Source organism: Phymastichus coffea, unplaced genomic scaffold (assembly GCF_024137745.1).
Source record: "Phymastichus coffea isolate CEN01 unplaced genomic scaffold, Cenicafe_Pcof_1.1 PCOF00016, whole genome shotgun sequence".
Lineage (NCBI taxonomy): Eukaryota > Metazoa > Arthropoda > Insecta > Hymenoptera > Eulophidae > Phymastichus > Phymastichus coffea.
This window is the reverse complement of record NW_026706827.1, coordinates 4,895,037-4,913,348: the sequence shown is the minus strand read 5'-3', so window position 1 is coordinate 4,913,348 and position 18,312 is coordinate 4,895,037. Positions and strand designations below refer to the sequence as shown.

Genomic DNA, 18,312 nt, shown 5'->3' with positions numbered 1-18,312 from the left:
AAATTATAATTAGAAAATGAACATGAAAGAAATACCGCATTATAAAAATTCGCATGCGACCGACACACCCCCTATTATAATAGCGAGTGACAAATACCCCGTTAAATTTAATCAATAAATTAACCGAAATTCGCTGGTGACGTCACGACCAATAAGCGAATTATAATAAAATTTGATTTCCGTCCGGATAGAAAAATAGATAAGAGTAGGGGTAGATCTTTCCCATCAATTAATGATAGCTATCTTAGTGGGGGGGGGGGTGAGAGAGGGTAAATAACGACGAAAGTAGGAGAGTTAAGGAGGGCGCTGTATCCTTCTAATTTACATACGGACCAATGATAAAATATTCGGAGGGCGCTACCGATATCCGAATTAGCATACCGACCAATAATAACATTTCTTCTCGGAAAGAGGAGAAGAAAAGCGATCTTTGACCGCGAAAAGCCGATTCTCGTCCATTTTGCCGTTGTTCTTCGAGCCAGAAGGAGTGCTGGTGTCCGATACTTTTGTCTCGTAGGATTAATTGCGCTAACCATTGTTCTCTCACGCTGATTTCGTTCGCCGAATCTCAGCAAGGAAAACCGTAAGTAGGCAAAGTGCCACTCATTAGTATTAATCGCGGAGTGCGGGAGTGGAATTTTCGGTGTAGTAGGTTGTCGTGACGCGTGGATCCGTCGATACCGGTGCCTACTAATTCGCGCTGACCTTTCCTCCATTTCGTAGAATCGAATGTGAGTGTTAAGATCGGACGAAGAAAACCAGTGATTAGTTGATTCGTGCTGACTTTTCGCTAGTAGTAATTTATCGCGGATATTGGGAGTATTCGAATTAAAATTCAAGATTTAGTTATTCGTGTTGACCTTTCATCAAGATTAGCTCTAAATTATTAGCTATTGCGAGTGTTAAGATCAGACGAAAGAAAAACAGTGATTAGTTAATTCGCGCTGACCTTTCGCCAATATAGTAGTTGTTGCGGATGTAGGCTTAGTCGAATATAATCGTTGATCCTATTAGTCGCGCTGACCTGTCCGCCATTTCGCAGAATCGAACGTGAGTGTTGGGATCAGACAAAGAAAACCAGTGGTTAAATTATTCGCGCTGACCTTTCCCCAAAATAGTAATTTATTGCGAATATTGGAAGTGGACGAATTGAAACCCGTGATTTAATTATTTGCGCTGACTCTTCCGCCATTTTCGTCAATTAAAGACCGACCGGAAGAATATTAGTTTCGATTATTTCGTGTCCTTGCTATTTCACATAATTATACAGAATCATACTGACCCTAATTAATCCGACCACCTGCTTATGCATTATAAAATAAGTCAATAAAAGTGATCAATTGTTCTTTATATAAATTTTACTTTTGTCACCCTGCCTTATTTGCATGCTGATTATTTTCAGCCGCTAGCGGTTATAATCGGGTAACGCTGATTCGTTATATTTTCGGTTCCCACGATAGGTGACATACGCGCGAATTCGAACGGACTTCCGACTTGAAATAAGGAGTCATCATCTGAGCTGCCGGCATATCTTAAGCGAGGAGACAAAGAGGAAACGAATTGTTGGACACCGAGGCCTGGAGTAGAGGAGATCGCGAGTACTCGCCCGTTTGTCCACCCGGCGCAGTCGCCGTGAAAGCAAACCGGGATACGCGACGACCTTTAGGCCCTATCCCCGACGATCGCCCTAGTCAAACTGCGGTGTGGCGCCCTAAATATCCGGGGGTAAAGAGCCGATAGGCGTTGTGGCGGAAGAAATTCGGTAACGCGGTTAAAACCCCCGAAATTCCCCGCCACAATTGATTCGTGATTAACTATTGGATAATGGTTGATCGATGATTTGATAATGATAGCAGTGCATCAATCAGCTTTATTATCTCAGATATCTTTATTTTTCAGTGAAATATGATAATTCAAAAATGATGTCTCGCCAATTTATACACCACACATACGTGACAGACTAACTTTGCCCCAAAAACTTGTTAATTTGTAACTCTATACATACGTATATAAGTATTCACTCAATCACTCTATGTCCTCTCTCTCTCTCTCTCCCTCTCACCGTCACTTACTCTCTTTCTCTCTTTCCTCCTCTTACCTCCAAGAGGGTGTAAAAGAAAGAATTTTATATGGGATAGCATGTGGGAAACGATTTCCCATGTGGTTTTTAATGTGGGTTATTACATGGACTTTTTGATATGGTTGATTTTTGAAATTTCAAAATGTCGAAATCAAGGTGGCTATTAAAATGTGATCCCAAATCCTAAGAGCTAAACTCCTAAACTCATAATAAAATTGAAATTAAATCTCCCTTTAATCTCCCTTAAATCTCAGCTCTACAGATGCAGTCTCCAAACTGCAAACTATCAAAATTCGCTTTTCTCAGGGTTTGATGGATTAACCTGCTTGTGATTTGGTAAGGGTTGTTTTCAGGAGTTATTAGGTCGATTAAGGGATATGTAGTTCCAATGAATTTTTACCGCATGTGATATGAAACTTAATCATTTCACGTAATACAAACGATAAAATTCGCGTTTCACTGAGTTTGATAGGTTAGCCTGCTTATGGCATGGTAGGGATTGTTTCTGCGGGGTAGGTAGGTTTAGGGATAGGTATTTATTTAGGTGCGCTAGAAGACTAGAAAGTAAATAATCATATAATTTCATATTTGGTTTAGAATTGATGTGTTTTTATTACCACGTGACTGGACAATGTAATATATATTTTTGCTCTTTAATTAATTGCGGAATATAATTAAGGGGTGATTTACACCACTAAAAAGCATATTTCAGAAAAATAAAAAATACGGGTTCAATATTGTTTAGTGTGCTATCGATGTTCAGTTACATTTTAATAGGTGTGTTATGTCGCGACTCCGCATCCGCGACATCTATTTATTCAAATTAATAAATTTTAATTAAGACGGTATGATCGAGATGTAATAAGTATATATAAATATATATGTATATATAATGACAGGACTTACCTGGGTTAGTCGTTATCAAAGGTATATTATTTCCAACTCTTGCTTTCGTTGATCTTATTAATCTCACTTAATTAAAGAAATCGGTACGCTCTTTTATACATTGACTTATTAGCCTACATTAATTAATCGAGTAATCAAGAAGTTAATATATTAGTGTTTTGATTTCCGGGTTGGAATTTTGCTGCGTTCGGTTAGTTTGACAATTTTGCTTTTTGTAAAAGGTGAAATACATTTTAGTGCTTACTTTACTACTTTGAGTTTGTTTGATTGCCGTTGACCTCAAAATAAGTAGAGTTTACATATGAGGACGTAAAAGGTGAATGACATTTGGGTAGCATTATTTGTTAGTCTGTCACGTACGTTATGTATGATGTATAAATTGGCGTGACCCTAGCTTTGAATTATCATATCTCACTGAAAAATAAAGATATCCAGATGATTTTAAATTCATTTTAAAGGAGAAGGTATATTCTTTGAAACGCATCTACTAATTTTTTGTAAACAAATTATCAGATGACGTTACATAACTTCAAATGTGCGTAAAAAGCTTGTTTTTTGCACTTTTAGGTTGGAATATCTCAAAAACTTGCGTTCAACGAGCTTTTTCATTGTCAGATTGGTTTTCAGCGACTCAAAATTTAAGCAAAATGACTATTCATTCTTAATCTACATCAGTCACGTCGGGTAGTGGAATTGATGGGTTAAAGTAGCATATATTTGCTAAAACAAAAAAAGCAATAGAACTTAAATATGTGTAAATCTATTGAAATTTTAGAGACATTTACCTAATTTATTCATATAAAATAATGTAATGATATGATTCAATATTTATAATACTCTAGCAATACTAGATATAGACAATTAAGATTGATTGTATATAAATTTAACCAAATAATACTAAATGATTATAAGTTATTTCGGTTATTTTATGTTATTTTTGTTATTTCGTAATTTATTTTATCTTTATTGTGTACAATTCTTTTACTTATTCCAGGCATCCAGCAGATAGAGATGATTTTGAAGCTACAGGTAATGAACTATGTACATCGCAGAAAGGAAAGCGAAATAATAATCAGTTAGAAATTGACGTATCTCATTCAACTCCACCTAAATTGCTCAATAGTACGAGTCCTAAATATCTCGGGAAACGTGACGAAGGATGGAAGGAAGTTGTACGAAAGTAAGGAATAGCAAATATATAAGTGAAAATAATCATATCAAATATCACTACCAATTTTAGATGCAAAATATTTAGTGGTAATAATAAAAACATTATTTTCAGAGGTCAGATAGAAGATTCTGCCAAATTTGTGAATGCGTCATTCCGTTCAAAAAAAGTTTCTGTACCTCCAAACGCTATTAGTAGAGTAATTGGTAGAGGAGGAAGCAATATAAATTCTATTCGTGCTGCTACTGGTGCTCACATTGAAATAGAAAAACAAAGTAAATCAATAGGAGAAAGAATCATTACTATAAAGTAAGCTTTACTATGTCATTCTAAGTTATATTTTGATCCACATAATATATTTTCTATGGTGACATCATTTGTCTTTGATAAACTGCATAAAAAAATAATTTTGTTTTGTAAGCTTGCTATCGGAATTTCAAATTATAACTTTTCAATCATACTATGATAGTTTATTGTTAAAAGAACTGTTTTTTTCTAAAAAGAAATTAAATTATATTTGGAGAGCTTCCAATTGATGGAACAATTCAAAGTACTGATATGATGTAGGGTTCAGAGACTAACTTTTTTTCTGTGACACTGAACTTACGCGTTTGGAGAATTATCGTATTGATCGTGCTCGAGCGTCGTGTCACTAATTATTTTAATGGGAAAGGTACGGGAGGCTCTTTCGTTCCACTAGAACGGTGACGATGGGCCTCTTCACGAAGTTGGCGTATTAAGTACTAACTCGAGAGGAAGGAAATGACGATAATCGATAACCTCGATAACTTTCAATCAAGTTTATTACTCAATAAGATTCACAATTATAAAGAGAGACGACGCGGATTTACGCGTCGTTCTCTGCGGCCGCGTGCTTTCGCTCATGCGGAAAAACGCACTTGAGCACGGTACAGTAGGTTGAGAGGAACTTAAAGGAGGGTCTCGCCGTTTTCACCGTGCTCACGGATGATCGCAAGCACCTCGCCGACGCGTCGCTCACTCGCGAATAAAAAGAGAGAGAGAGAGAGAGAGAGAGACGTCCTGACCTGACTAAGGCTGCTGGCAGGAACTGTTGCTGGAACTGCAGGTAGGTTGACAGCAGACTGAGATGAAATCCTTAATGTCTTGGGCGTTACTGGAAAATTTCTCCTGACCGCCATCTGCTCAGCGTCGTCTCGATCCTTTGTTTTTCGTTGCTAGACGATTCGGGTTCTTATGGCACGCACGCTATCGGCCGTCACGGTCAATCTTTTCCTCTCAAGTTCTCGGCTCAAACTCTTTCCGCAACCGTGTGCGTACCTGCTTGAGCAACGCCGGCGGTTTCGCTCTCGCGGGCGGATCGCCGCGGGTCACTCGCGCTCGCTCTTATTGTTACACGCGACGCATCTATTCCTTGCCGCAGCCGCTCTCGCTCCCAATTGTCTCCCAGTGACGATGCCCGGCACAGGTATTGGTCCTGAAATAAAGCGTTGCGAGCATCAGTATCGATTTTTGATTTTCACTACGCTCGCCAGGGCCACAGCGAAGAAGCGACCCGCGAACCGCGAGAGATAGAGAGAAAGAGAGAGAGAGGGAGAGAGCGAGCCAGACAGGGCCAACCATTTCGGCCGGGGCCCTGTCACAGTTCTTTCACGTATAATTTAAATTTTTTTAGAAAACTGATAGTTTAAGTAACAAGTAAAATTTATGATTTTTAACAAATTTTTAGGAATTTCTATTCAATTAAATAGATCTCACACATCCAATCAAAAGTTTATTAGGTTGCTGGAGCTTCGACGATTACAATAAGTATTCAACATAGTTAAACATTATATGAGTCGTAAAGTACTTCACTTTATATATATCGTAGACAGATGATATAGCCCAGTAATCAACTAACTTCCACGGAAGTTATCAGACTGTTGGTAAATAAAAAATAATATCATTGAAATAACGTTTCTTGTATCTGCTTCCTTTGTTCAGGTAGTCGGTCATCTGGTACTTGATTATCGGCAAATGAAAAGCTAAGTGCTATAAATTTTATTTAAATGACAGATAATTCCTGCAAATGCTTTATACGTGAATATTAAAGAATTTATTGTTTATAGAGTAATATAAAAATATCAACTAATATTTCCATTATTTACATTTACTCTATCGTAATATATAATATCTTTACTTTTTTTGTTTATACTGTGGCAAATCTACTCATCGAATAGTTTTATTTATTTTTTATATAACGGAACTTTGGTCAATACAATTATCGCAAACCGGTATAAATAAGCAGTACAGGTATAAATAATAAGTACAGGTTCAAATAAGCCGATTTATATAGGGCTTCGTGTTCTTAAATTATTGAAAACACTCATGTATGAGTTTTATTATGATTTTATGTTAAACTGCGTTGGTGCCTAAATATTAATTATTATATATCGATTCAAAGAGCTTTCTATATGAAATTAAAAATTTTGATATGTTTCAAATTATGAAAGAGGATATTTATAAGTTTGATACAACAGATTATTCTAAAAAGTAACAAGGTATAAAAATATATATTGTCAGATATAGTATCGATCATGAAGATTATAAACGATGCTTGAAGCAATTAGAGATTATCAAATGCCTACAATGTAATATACACAGTAATTTGTATATAGTTCAAACAGTTCGAGAACAGAAAGTTGCCTTGAGTCCTAATGATGACAAACGTTATATATATATATATATTCTAATTATCCAAATACTCTTTTTTAGGATTATTACAGAACATTCGAAATATCTCATCTCAAAAAGAGTTGCGTTATAACGAAGAGAAATAAAGATATCTAATATAGTTGTGGCAACGGAAAACGATCAAAATTTTTTTCTAAAAGCTTATTTTAAATATCGTGATAGAGATGTGCTGTTGAAAACATAGGATAGCAAAAGAGCTTAGATGTTCTTCAAGATATCGTTAGGTGTCGTTTAAAAGAAATTTTTTGCAGCGGGAGGAAATAATCATATATGTAAGAAACCATGGCTAGTGGTTTCTTATATACATGATATATAGTGCTGCAAACAGCGGTGACTTGAGATCTAGAAGTAAGGCAATACTTGTCAATGGAAAAAAGCTTGATAAAAGACAATAATGGATAGAGTATTGAAAACAGCTGCTCAATTTCACAAAGTGGAAATGCTTAACAACGAAACGAAGAGCTCTTCTTAAGTAGGCACGGTTGTTCAACAACAGTTCAAAGCAACAGTCCTTCCTCCTTCTTCCATACTCTCAAGTTATTTTAACTATAATTTATAAAGTATCTTCTATTGAATAGTGTTATTTTAATATTTTCTGATCAGTTATATTAAATTTATGGTTCCTTAATTGAGTTATTATTTGATTAATTGTTTTGGCGGTATTATAATAGTATATGGTATTATAATAGATTTCACTGTATTGCAAAAAGTAGTCAGAGTCTTTTCTACCTAAGAAAGCCACGTTTGATTTGGTAGATGTATCTCACTATAAAGTTACAAACGTTCGATCATTAAATATCAGGTACGAATTCAGGATGGTGCTGCTGATTGGTACTTTTCTTTAAGTACTGTTCTGTTTTGTTCTGTTTTATTGGCATCAGTGAAGCTTAATTTAACGCAAGCCCTCTATACTATGCGGCCATCAACTGACTTGTACACCCAACGTGAATTGAATCGCGACCCCCCTAGTTAGGTTGGTAGAGTGCTACTTTCAGTCCGTAACGGTGGTTTTCAGATCGGCCATAGTATAACGCTCGTTCTTAAATTATATAATTAAAATCTAAAATCAAATAATCATGCATCTAAATTCATTGTTCGGCAAACAATTAATTTTAAACCTAAAAACAAATTAGTAACGTTTTAGCTTTTTATCGTATCTTAAAACGAATTTTCATTTCTGAATTTTCCCGCGGTTTCTTCATTCCGATGCAACGACGGAATTCTCATACCAACCTAACTGGGGGGGGTCGCGATTCAATTCACGTTGGGTGTACACAGGCGCTCATGATTTCTGACTTGGCGGAGAGTTTGAAAGTGGAAAGTAAAGTAGAGTTCATGTACACTGAAAGAAGAAGAGAAGGCTAGTTATTGTTGTAGTTGTAAGTATATTGTAGAGTATTGTGTATTGTATGGGAGCTATACTGTAATATCGCATTTTTTTAGGAATTTACAAATGGCAGCTAGACAGTCATAGTTTAGGTTGTGTAAGAATTGTGTAATGGTGTAAGAAGGGTTTAGTTTGAATTTTGTAAGTTTGTGAAGTAGGGATTTGTGCTAGGTGTCGAAGTGGTTGCAGAACCAAAACTCGTAGTTAAGATCTTGTATGTTTTGGCCGCATGCGTAGAGATCAGAGTTGATTAAATTCTTTGTGTATAGGCTGTGGGTGAGGCTGCAGTGATTACTTCTCATTACTTCTCATTCTAACTGCTTCTATTCTTAGCAGTAGTAGTATATGAAACCATGGTTGGACGAGCTTTCGTAGTATAGATCAAAGTATAGCGTCCCTTTGTTTGTATCAGAGTTTATAAGAAGGTGTGGAATTTCTCTTTGCAGATATCATTGACTAGTTGATCGAAATCTGAATAAAGGAGGAGGTGGGTCGGTTTTATTCCAATACTTGTGACTTTTTTCACGAGATCTTTGGCAATTTCTTTGTCTGGAATGCCTAAGTGGCTTGGAATTCAAGTTAGAAGAATCTCTTGGTTGTTTTGTTCAATTTCTAAGGCGACATTTTTAATTTTGTAAATAGTGATGTAAGAGAAGTTTAACATGATGGATTCGTTAGATATATCGTCTGTATCGTGCTCAATGAATCTGTATATATCACAGATTTCGGAATATTTTTAAGGCGTATGTATTCGAGGGTGAGTTGAATGGCGTAGATTTCTGATAAGAAAATCGATACTTGAGCGTCGATTCGGAACTACAAGTTGAGATTTAGAGACGTAGGGCTATGTATGATGAGTCCTACATACAGGCGGGTGCCTTTTTTTGATCCAATAGTGAAGAACGGCGTGAGGATATCTTAAGATTGTATGATAAATTCTTGATTGTACGACTTTTATTTGAGTGTCTTTGTCTTAAATTGATCTTAAAGTTGTTTATTGGGCTTCTAGTGGAAGGAAGTAGCAAGGGAAATGGAGCATGAGTAAATTTTTTTTTTTACGATTTAAATTTTAGGTATGCAGTCAGTAGTGAGTAGTTATATAGATATTGCGGTGAGTTAGCCTTTATTGGGTACGTAGTTCTGAGATAGCTTCAATTGCAGAGTAATTTATTATTGCGAAGAAACAAAGAACGTAGTTTAAGTCGAGTTTTTTTCTATCTGAGTTGAATGATATGTATGCGCGATTCTGCATAAACGATTCTATTAGGGGTTGGGTTTCTCAGACCTAGAGTTAGTTTGAGGCTACTTCTTTGTACGACGTTGAGTTTATACAGTAATTATTTAGTGTTGATAGGGTAGTGTTGATGATAAGCCGTAGTCGATAACTGCAGCAATAATTACGTTGTAGAGGGGAGGAGAGTTCTGAGGTGACTTCCCCATCACATTGTGTGGAGGGACCTTAAGACATTGACGGCGGATGTGACTTCTGCGTTTATGTGTTCGAGATACGTCGTTATAAGAGATGAATTTAAGCAGGAAATATAAGTGATTGTTTCAGGTAACTGTGTTGTTACGATAAATTTTTTTTAACTTACACTGAACGGAGCAATTCACAGGCATAAAAAACCTAGCTAGTATAGGAAAATGCTCACAAAAAGCCCGAAATTGAGGTTAACAAAACATAAACCGCATTTAAATTTATCTATAGTCGCAACCTAGCATAGACAAGAGCTGTGAGTCGTCTCAGGACTTGAGCTAAACTAAAGCTGATCTCTCGGTTCCCGGACGCAGTTACCTTCGATTTTTCCCTTTTCGCATCCCTCATCACTGGACATTCCCTAGCATCACTCGCTCGCATTGGGCCCCTCTCTCTCTCTATCTCTCTCTCTCTCTCTCTCTCTCTCTCTCTCTCTCTCTCTCTCTCTCTCTCTCTCTCTCTCTCTCTTGCTTGCCTGTTTACCAATCTAGGATCAACTTCGGAGCTAATCCTTCCCATACGTCGGTGATCGTTTATCGAAAAATCGTCGTCACGTTGGTCTGCAACTTCCAGGAGACAACTCCTTTGAATTGAAATTTGGCATCACGACCTCTAGTTCACCTAATACGCTCATATACGTACATGGGCGAAGTGAGGAAGGAGGAGTCTCTTTGACACACATACGAAAATTCACTCGTACACACGCTCAAATGCACACACCCACACTAACGCGCGTACCCACATACATGCATATACGCTACATTTCCTTAAATCTAAGCGCTCGCATTTCATATTAGTTCGCTCGCAATATAAATACATAAAGAGGTGCATTTTTATATTTTAAGAACAACTGTCGTTGAAAGTGCCCACTCAATGGTGACACATCGACGAGGGTCTGCCTCGAACTTGTGCCATGTCGCAGTTTCTCCCGAGCGACGACTTTGGATTTTCCCCACCATAAAACGACGAAATGTATTCTGTCACGTTTTTCACGTTTTTCAGTTACCCAAGATAGTCTCGTACTTGAAGTCAAGTGAAGGAATTTCGCTTTCTCACTGGCTGGGATAGTAACAGTGTAGCAAACAACACAATGTCATCGGCGAACTGAAGCATTTCACATACTATGGGTGTGGAGTTGAGTTATTTAGTGTTGATGCTATTAAGGGTAAGGCCAGAAACATAGACCTGAGAAATCCCTTTTCTTGTGATAAATGAGCCTAGTATCTTACCGTTGGTATTAAAATAAATAATTCTAGGAGTTTAAGGTGTCTTAGGGCGTATGTCAGAGTGTCAACGTCAGCTAGGTCAACGTCATTGAAAACAATTTCATGTCTAGGTGAACAACTATGGTGTATAGACATTTAGAAAAGTGGGTGTATATTTTAAAGGTGAGAGTAACGAGACTACCGATGCAGGATCTTGACTTTCTGAATCCGTATTGTGAGTGCCGCATTTTTAGGTTATGCTCTATCCACCAATATAGCCAGATCAAAATCATCTTTTCAAATAATTTTAGTAAAGTCGGGATCAAAGAAATCGGTCTACATTTATGTTTATTTGTTTTGAAGATGAAGACAATGAGAAATTCGTTCCATGATTTCAAGAAAGTGCCCGATTGATAGTTGCTATTGAAAGCATTGAGAAATTCTTGTATGATGTCTGGTACATTAAATATCATACGATATTCCGTTTTGTCGAGCCCCGGAGTACGAGTACAATTGAGTTTTTTACTTCAAGAGTCTATTGCTGATTTTATTTCTTGGAGTGTGTAGGGTTTATTGAAAAAATGCTTTGTTGTGGGGTGCAGAAGAGTGGACATACTCGTATGTCGATCATTCCTTCCTGTGTTGTGATATATTTAAAATTATTTTTGATACACTGCGCTCCTAGTAATCTATGCCGAAACCTTTTGATAGTTTCATAGATAGTGGAGTGTAACGTTCGATTCTATCTCGCCTTAGTCAAGTAAATAGTTCCGACTCTTTCTGTTTTATTTGTAATCGCGTTTCCAGGAGTAGCAAGAAGTTGACACGTATACACTCTATCAGAATTGAAAATTTCAATATTCACCGAATAGCAAACACAATATTCGCTGTTTCGATGAGCCGTATTAAAATATAATTGAGTATTGTTGCATCTATCGGAGAAAAGCCCGACAGCGCCGCAACAAATATTCAATTCTATTTCTAGGCAATTAATGATTTTAGAGAGGAAATATTCTAAGACTACTTTTTTCATAAGAGAAAGAGTCTTATGAGTTAAGTGCTTAGATATCGTAAGGAAAAAAATTAGCAGGCTAACCACTGAATAATGAAATTAGTCTCAGGAAATAGCTGAGTCTATATTTTGATTCAATGCTCGCGCTGCTAAACAAGGTTGGATAGTGAATCCTCTTGCCGCAGCGACGAGCGAATTTATACTTGAGAATTTGGCTCATTTCTACGCTTGGTAGTCCCTACAACGCTATTTTTGAAATTAGCATAAACTTTGTACAGGTTTTGTCGCAAAATGGTTCGATCGAAATTGAAATTTAATGATTTAAAAAATCAAGTATGAAATAACAAATTTTTTAACATAAATCGTTTCTCAAAGAAAAATCGCCTTTTAAAGTTATAAGTGATATAATTTAGATATTTAAATAACGCAAAATTTACAATAAATTTACGGATAATTTTTACATCAAAAAATCGCTTGTGATTAATGGAACATTATTCAAAATAAAAACGATTAATTTAACTATCCAATTTTGAATAATAATTAAAAAACGAATTTGTAAATTTCTCTTTTAACCATTTAAAAATCAGCAAATGTGTAACAATCGTTATCATTAATTTTATAAATATGTACAGTCGAATCGCTATCTAGCAATGCAATTTTAATTGTTTAAATAAATTATACATTTTTTATTTATTGATAACTCAGTCAAAAATTAGTTATCAAAGTGTAAAATTCTTGCTTCTCTGTTTTAATACGTTACGATCGCAATTGTATATTCGAATTTGCAAGATACTTATTTGTTACAAAATAACTAACACTATTTACTTGCAAATTAAATTAAACTAACAAATACATACTTAATGACTGTAATAACTTGAAATTTGAGATCAGCGCATCAAAATTGACTAAAAAATGCTTTTGTTCATTAGAAAAATCTTTGCAATTGTCGATTTAACATTTTAAACAATAAATTTCCCACGCTCGTGACGTCACGCTCCTTATATGGTCTTGTTTTCGCCGAATTGCCCTAACACATTTACATGTATATGTGAGCAGAGCGCCTTCGCTCAATGACCGCTTTTATTTAGTTTTCTCGTGCACGACGGGTTGCTATTTTGCAGTAGCAAATCAGACTGGACCGTTACAGGAGAGTAGGGTATAAAGGCTGTTAACTTTGCAAAATTCTAAAAAGCCAGATTCTTTTGCTTGCTTGAATGTTTGTTTTACACGTTTTTAAGCTGAGATGAGTTCAATAATTAGGGTTGGGTTGTGGCAAAAGTCCTTCAAAGTCAATATTCGCAGGTAATTGATCTGTTCACAGTCTTATTTCCACCACGAAGCCTAAGTCCATGGCTTTTTTTCATATATCAGAGTCTGGCTCGTGATCCTAAGATGGTTTGCAATAAAGCAAGACGTATTCTATGGGTTGTACTATAGTTGAGATTACGTGGGAGTAGTTGTCTTGATGGATGTTGTCGATGTTGAAATTTTCGAGTGAAATTTTTTCAAGATAGTTGCAGAAAGCTAGTCCTTAGGAAATTTAAACCTCCGTATATTGTACCTTAAGTTAACGGGTATTGGAGAAGAGGGATGCCTATGTTAATCGATATTGGATAGTGGTCATGTTTCAGATTATCTTCTTCAACGGTCTATTTGCAGAGAACGCGTAAGTGAGGGGATACAAATGATAAATCTATAGAGACTGGATTATATCGATATTTTTATTTATATGAGTGGGCGTACCATCGTTGAACAGTTCAAGATCATTATTTGTGAAGTGGATTCGCTTCGTCGATATCGGCGATCGAATGATCGAATAACATCATTAATTTTCATCGATTCGGCAAACAAAATAACTTTTTTGGCAAAATTTCGATAATTTTATAAAATACAGAAGTAATAACTAAGTTAAACGTTGATTATGTACACAAATAACCTCTAAATAAGATTAATTCAATGTCTTTTAAGATGCTGAAACGATTACGAACGTTAATTCTTACTGATTCGACGAAAAAACTATTTTTTACGCACGAAATTCCAAATATTTAGAAAATTATATAACAAAAAAAGACATTAACTCCTTTTTGCGTTTTTGAACGGGTAGGTATGATAATTTTTACTTTTTTCAGAATCAGTATTCTATTATTCACAACTTTTTTATATTTTGTAGATTACTTAGACAACATAGTATACATAAGCAAACGAAAAAAATATTTACAAAATCACACATTGTATTTAAATACTGAATGAATAACAAACTGCGTATTTAAATTATATGTAAATTGAAAATGTGATTGAATGGAAAGTATAGAAAAAATTACATATGTTTCATTTAAATATTACTAATTAATAAAATAATAACACTATTCATTTCTTGTAATTTAAAGATTGAATTTTTATTTTGTATAACCAATTTAAATTACAATCTATAAAAAATCTTGGAAGTTTGATGTGTAAAAAGCAATCGTGAACTGCATGTTATCTCAAAAAAAGAAATGATTGCCATGAGCAAAACAACATATTTATTTCCAAATTTTAATATGCAATAATTTCAAAATCCAGCTATTTGCCGCCAACTGCTCACAGAAGTTAAGATTGTTTCCACAACGTGGCGTTGTTTGCGTCGGCACTAGCAGTCAGTGATAAGAATCCGATGACGCTACAAAATATTTCATTTTCACGAAGTTGTATCACATCTATATCGTTTATACAGCTATGACTAAGATGCTATGGGAATGCCGGCTGTGAATCTTGGTTATCGGATTCTCATCACTGCTAGCAGTAGTGCAACTATAAAAAGGAACAAGCTCCTAAAGCGCCGCTATATTGCGTGTGTCGTTCGTTTATATTGTTAATATTTATTGATACTGCGTATCCAAGTCTTTATTTATGGTTAGCTAGAGAGATAAGAAAAGGTGTACATGCTGTTGAGTGTTGAGAGTTTTAGTAACAGTTAAAACATTACAATAGCAATGTCATTACTGCTTACATCGAAAAAAACTATTTTTAAAGTATTTTTAAACTATTTGTAAACTATTTTTAAAGTATTTTCAAATTATTTTTAAAGTATTTTTAACTATTTTTAAAGTATTTATGAATTATTTTTTAAAGCTCTTCTACTACTATTCATACAAATATGATATTCGCAATTAATTAAATTCTAGTAGCAATTTTTGAATAAAACCAAATAAATTCACATTATCAATTGATAACTATTATTTTCAGAACTGTTCAAAAATCAAAATGAAAGTGCTACTGTCTCTACGCGTAATGTACTCTTAAAAAATCCGCATTTAATGGAGATAAATGAAGATTCAGAAACTAGAACGAGAAGAATTTTATTTTCGGATACCAGTACAGAAATGGTTGATATATCACAAGAACTGCTTAAAAGTAACCTCCCCAAAACACCTAGCACAGGTTCGTGTTTGAGTAAATGTATTTTTTAAATATCGATTTATCAGAAATGTTGTTTCTGAGTTAAAAAATGAGCTTTTGCAGAATTATTTTTAATCAATAAGCCAATAATATATAAAAAATCAATCAATTCTAATCACCCACAATGATTTGTGTTAGTGATTGTTTGTCGAAGAAGCTTGTAATTTTCAATTCGGAGCTCACTAATCAAGTAAAATAGTATTTATTCATTCGTTACATATAAATGTAGCTTTGAATTCCAAAAGTAACGTCCGCCAAATTAATATCTGCCAAAATGCACTTGGAATTGAATTATTCAATCGAATAATTTATATGATTAAAAAATAATATTTGCTTCTTATATAAAACTCATACCAAATATTTATTTGAGAATTCTAGCAATAAAGCTATTTTTTTAAGATGCTATTCAATTTCATAGATTTAATTTAGCGACATCAATATCTAAATGAGCAATTTAAATAAATTTTTGTTTATCATTTTAACGTTAAAGTATTTAATTTTATTTATTATATAATATTTTTCGAAAATTAAATATAACGATTTGGTTAATAGGAACAAGCTAGACTTCAGAAGTTAACGCGAAACCATTTACAGAAAATTATAATTTTGTAGCCTTATAAAACAGACAAGCTCTTGCAGCATCTGAGTTAACATCTCATATAGTTTCGGAAAAAATATATATTATGGAAATTGAAAATGAAAATCTCCGTGTTGAAAAGAATGAGTCTATGTCCACGAGCAATAAGGACGAAATAATTAATGCTAAAAGAGAACCATACAAGAAAGTTTTCCCTGAAAAAGTTAACAAAGGTTTGTATTAAAAAATCACAGTTTCACTTCGTTAGTAAATATTTGTTGGCAACCGATTATTTCACGTTATAAAAGCAATTTTTTAAAACATAAATCAACAATTTTACATTGTTATAAAAATTCATATATTAACTGAAAAGTATATAATTTTTCGATAGAAAAATAACAAAAAAAATATATTTTTTTGGTTCGCTTATGTATGCTATGTTGTCTAAGTAATCTACAAAGTACGAGGGTAGGTCAATAAGTCCTTAAAAAAAGATAGAAAAACAAGTTTTTGTTGGTAGATTTTTTTTTATTTTTCAACATAATTTCCTTTTAGCTCGATATACTTTTCCAGGCGTCCTTCAAGTTTTTTTAAACCATCAGAAAAAAAATAATTTTGGATGTTCCTCAAAATAGCCATTTGTTTGTGTTATGACCTTCTCGTTCGAGATAAATCGTTGTCCGGCAAGCCACTTTTTTAGGTTTAGAAATGAACAAAAGTCACTAGGGGCCGGATCTAGTGGATAGTCTACTAATTCAAACTTCAATTTCTTAATTTCAGCCATTGAAACTAAGCAAGTATGCACTCGTGCATTGTCTTGATAAAACAGAATTTTTTTTTATTCAAATGAGGACGTTTTTCCTTTATTTTCTCGTTTGACCGATCCAATAACGACGCATAATACTCTCTGGTGATTGTTTGTCCTTTTTCTAAATAGTCGACGAAGATAATTCCACGTTCATCCCAAAAAACAGTGGCCATAACCTTGCCGGCCGATTTCACTGTCTTCGCCTTCTTTGGAGCTGGTTAGCCTTTCTTGATCTACTGTTTCGACTGTTTCTTCGTTTCAGGAGTGTAGTGGTTTATCCACGTTTCATCTACAGTTATACATCGACGCAGAAAGTCGTCCGGATTACGATGGATACGCGCCAAGAGGACCTCAGCGGCCACCACTCCACTGCGTCTACTCTCGACTAAGAGCAAACGCGACACCCACCTTGCCGAAATTTTTGTCATGTCCAATTTCTTATGCAAAATTGAAATGACTGTACCTTTTGAAACTCCTGTGGCCTCAACTATTTCGCACAATTTTATTCTTCGGTCATTCGATACCATGTCGTGGAATTTATTGATCATTTCCGAAGTGTTCACGTCTATAGGACGGCCTGAGCGATGCTCATTTGCAGTCGATGTACAGCCATGTTTAAATTCATTAACCCAACCCAATCGTAAATAGTTGCAAACACAGTGGCAGATACATTATGAGCTGCATCTAGCTCAGCTTTGATTTCTTTCAGTGTTAGGCTTTTTAAGTAGAAATGTTTTATCACCGCTCGGAATTCACTTTTTCCCATTGTTAGCAAGAAACAAAAGTTGTTCACTTTGATCGATGATAAAAACGAAACTACTCGATGAATCGGCTGAAAATTCGACAGCACTATTTAATAGTGACGCTTGCTGGTGCAATATAAGTTGGAAAGCTTTGAGCACCATCTCTTCGATTTTCTAAGAACTTATTGACCCATCTTTGTATTTGCAGTAAAAATATTTATAAATTACATTTACGGAAAAAAATTAACGATATTAAAAGATCATAAACCTTTACTATCATTCAAATTGGTAGATAATAATTCAAGAGTACAAAAATGGAGACTTAAACTATTAGATTACCACTACGATATTATCTATATACCAGAAAAATTAATAAAAACGCAGATATACTGTCGAGAAATCCAATAGAAACAGTAAATTAACATTCGTAACCAGAGCTCATCAAGAAAAAGAAATATTTAAAATACAAGAAATATGCTTAGCAATAATCATAATCTTGAATCTCAAAAACTATACGAATACCAAATTAAAACAAAAATGAAAACTAATATAAAGAAAAAACATAAGAAAAAAGACATAATAAAAAAGTTAGTCGAAAACCAACGAGTAGATATTACTAAAAAAATAATAGAATCAGAAAAATTAGAAAATATTGTATTTACAAAAAAGTCTGTTGAATTTAAAAATGATAACATCGTACTATTCATAATCATTTAGGACAGATACTAGATAAGAATTTAGAACACTTAGTAATAAATAAAGCAACAAATATTAGCAAAGATTTAGATGTAAATGAAAT

The 18,312-nt window shown here is 34.6% G+C and overlaps 1 protein-coding gene across 1 annotated transcript in view; it reads left to right on the top strand.

The window, feature by feature from the left end:
• Positions 1 to 18,312, top strand: part of LOC131675175 (uncharacterized) — a 929,507-nt gene that overhangs the window by 760,235 nt on the left and 150,960 nt on the right. Inside the window, exons 16-17 of the mRNA XM_058954049.1 lie at positions 3,981 to 4,166; positions 4,269 to 4,463. Coding sequence (XP_058810032.1) covers positions 3,981 to 4,166; positions 4,269 to 4,463 — 381 coding nt within the window. The remainder of the gene's footprint in view (positions 1 to 3,980; positions 4,167 to 4,268; positions 4,464 to 18,312) is intronic.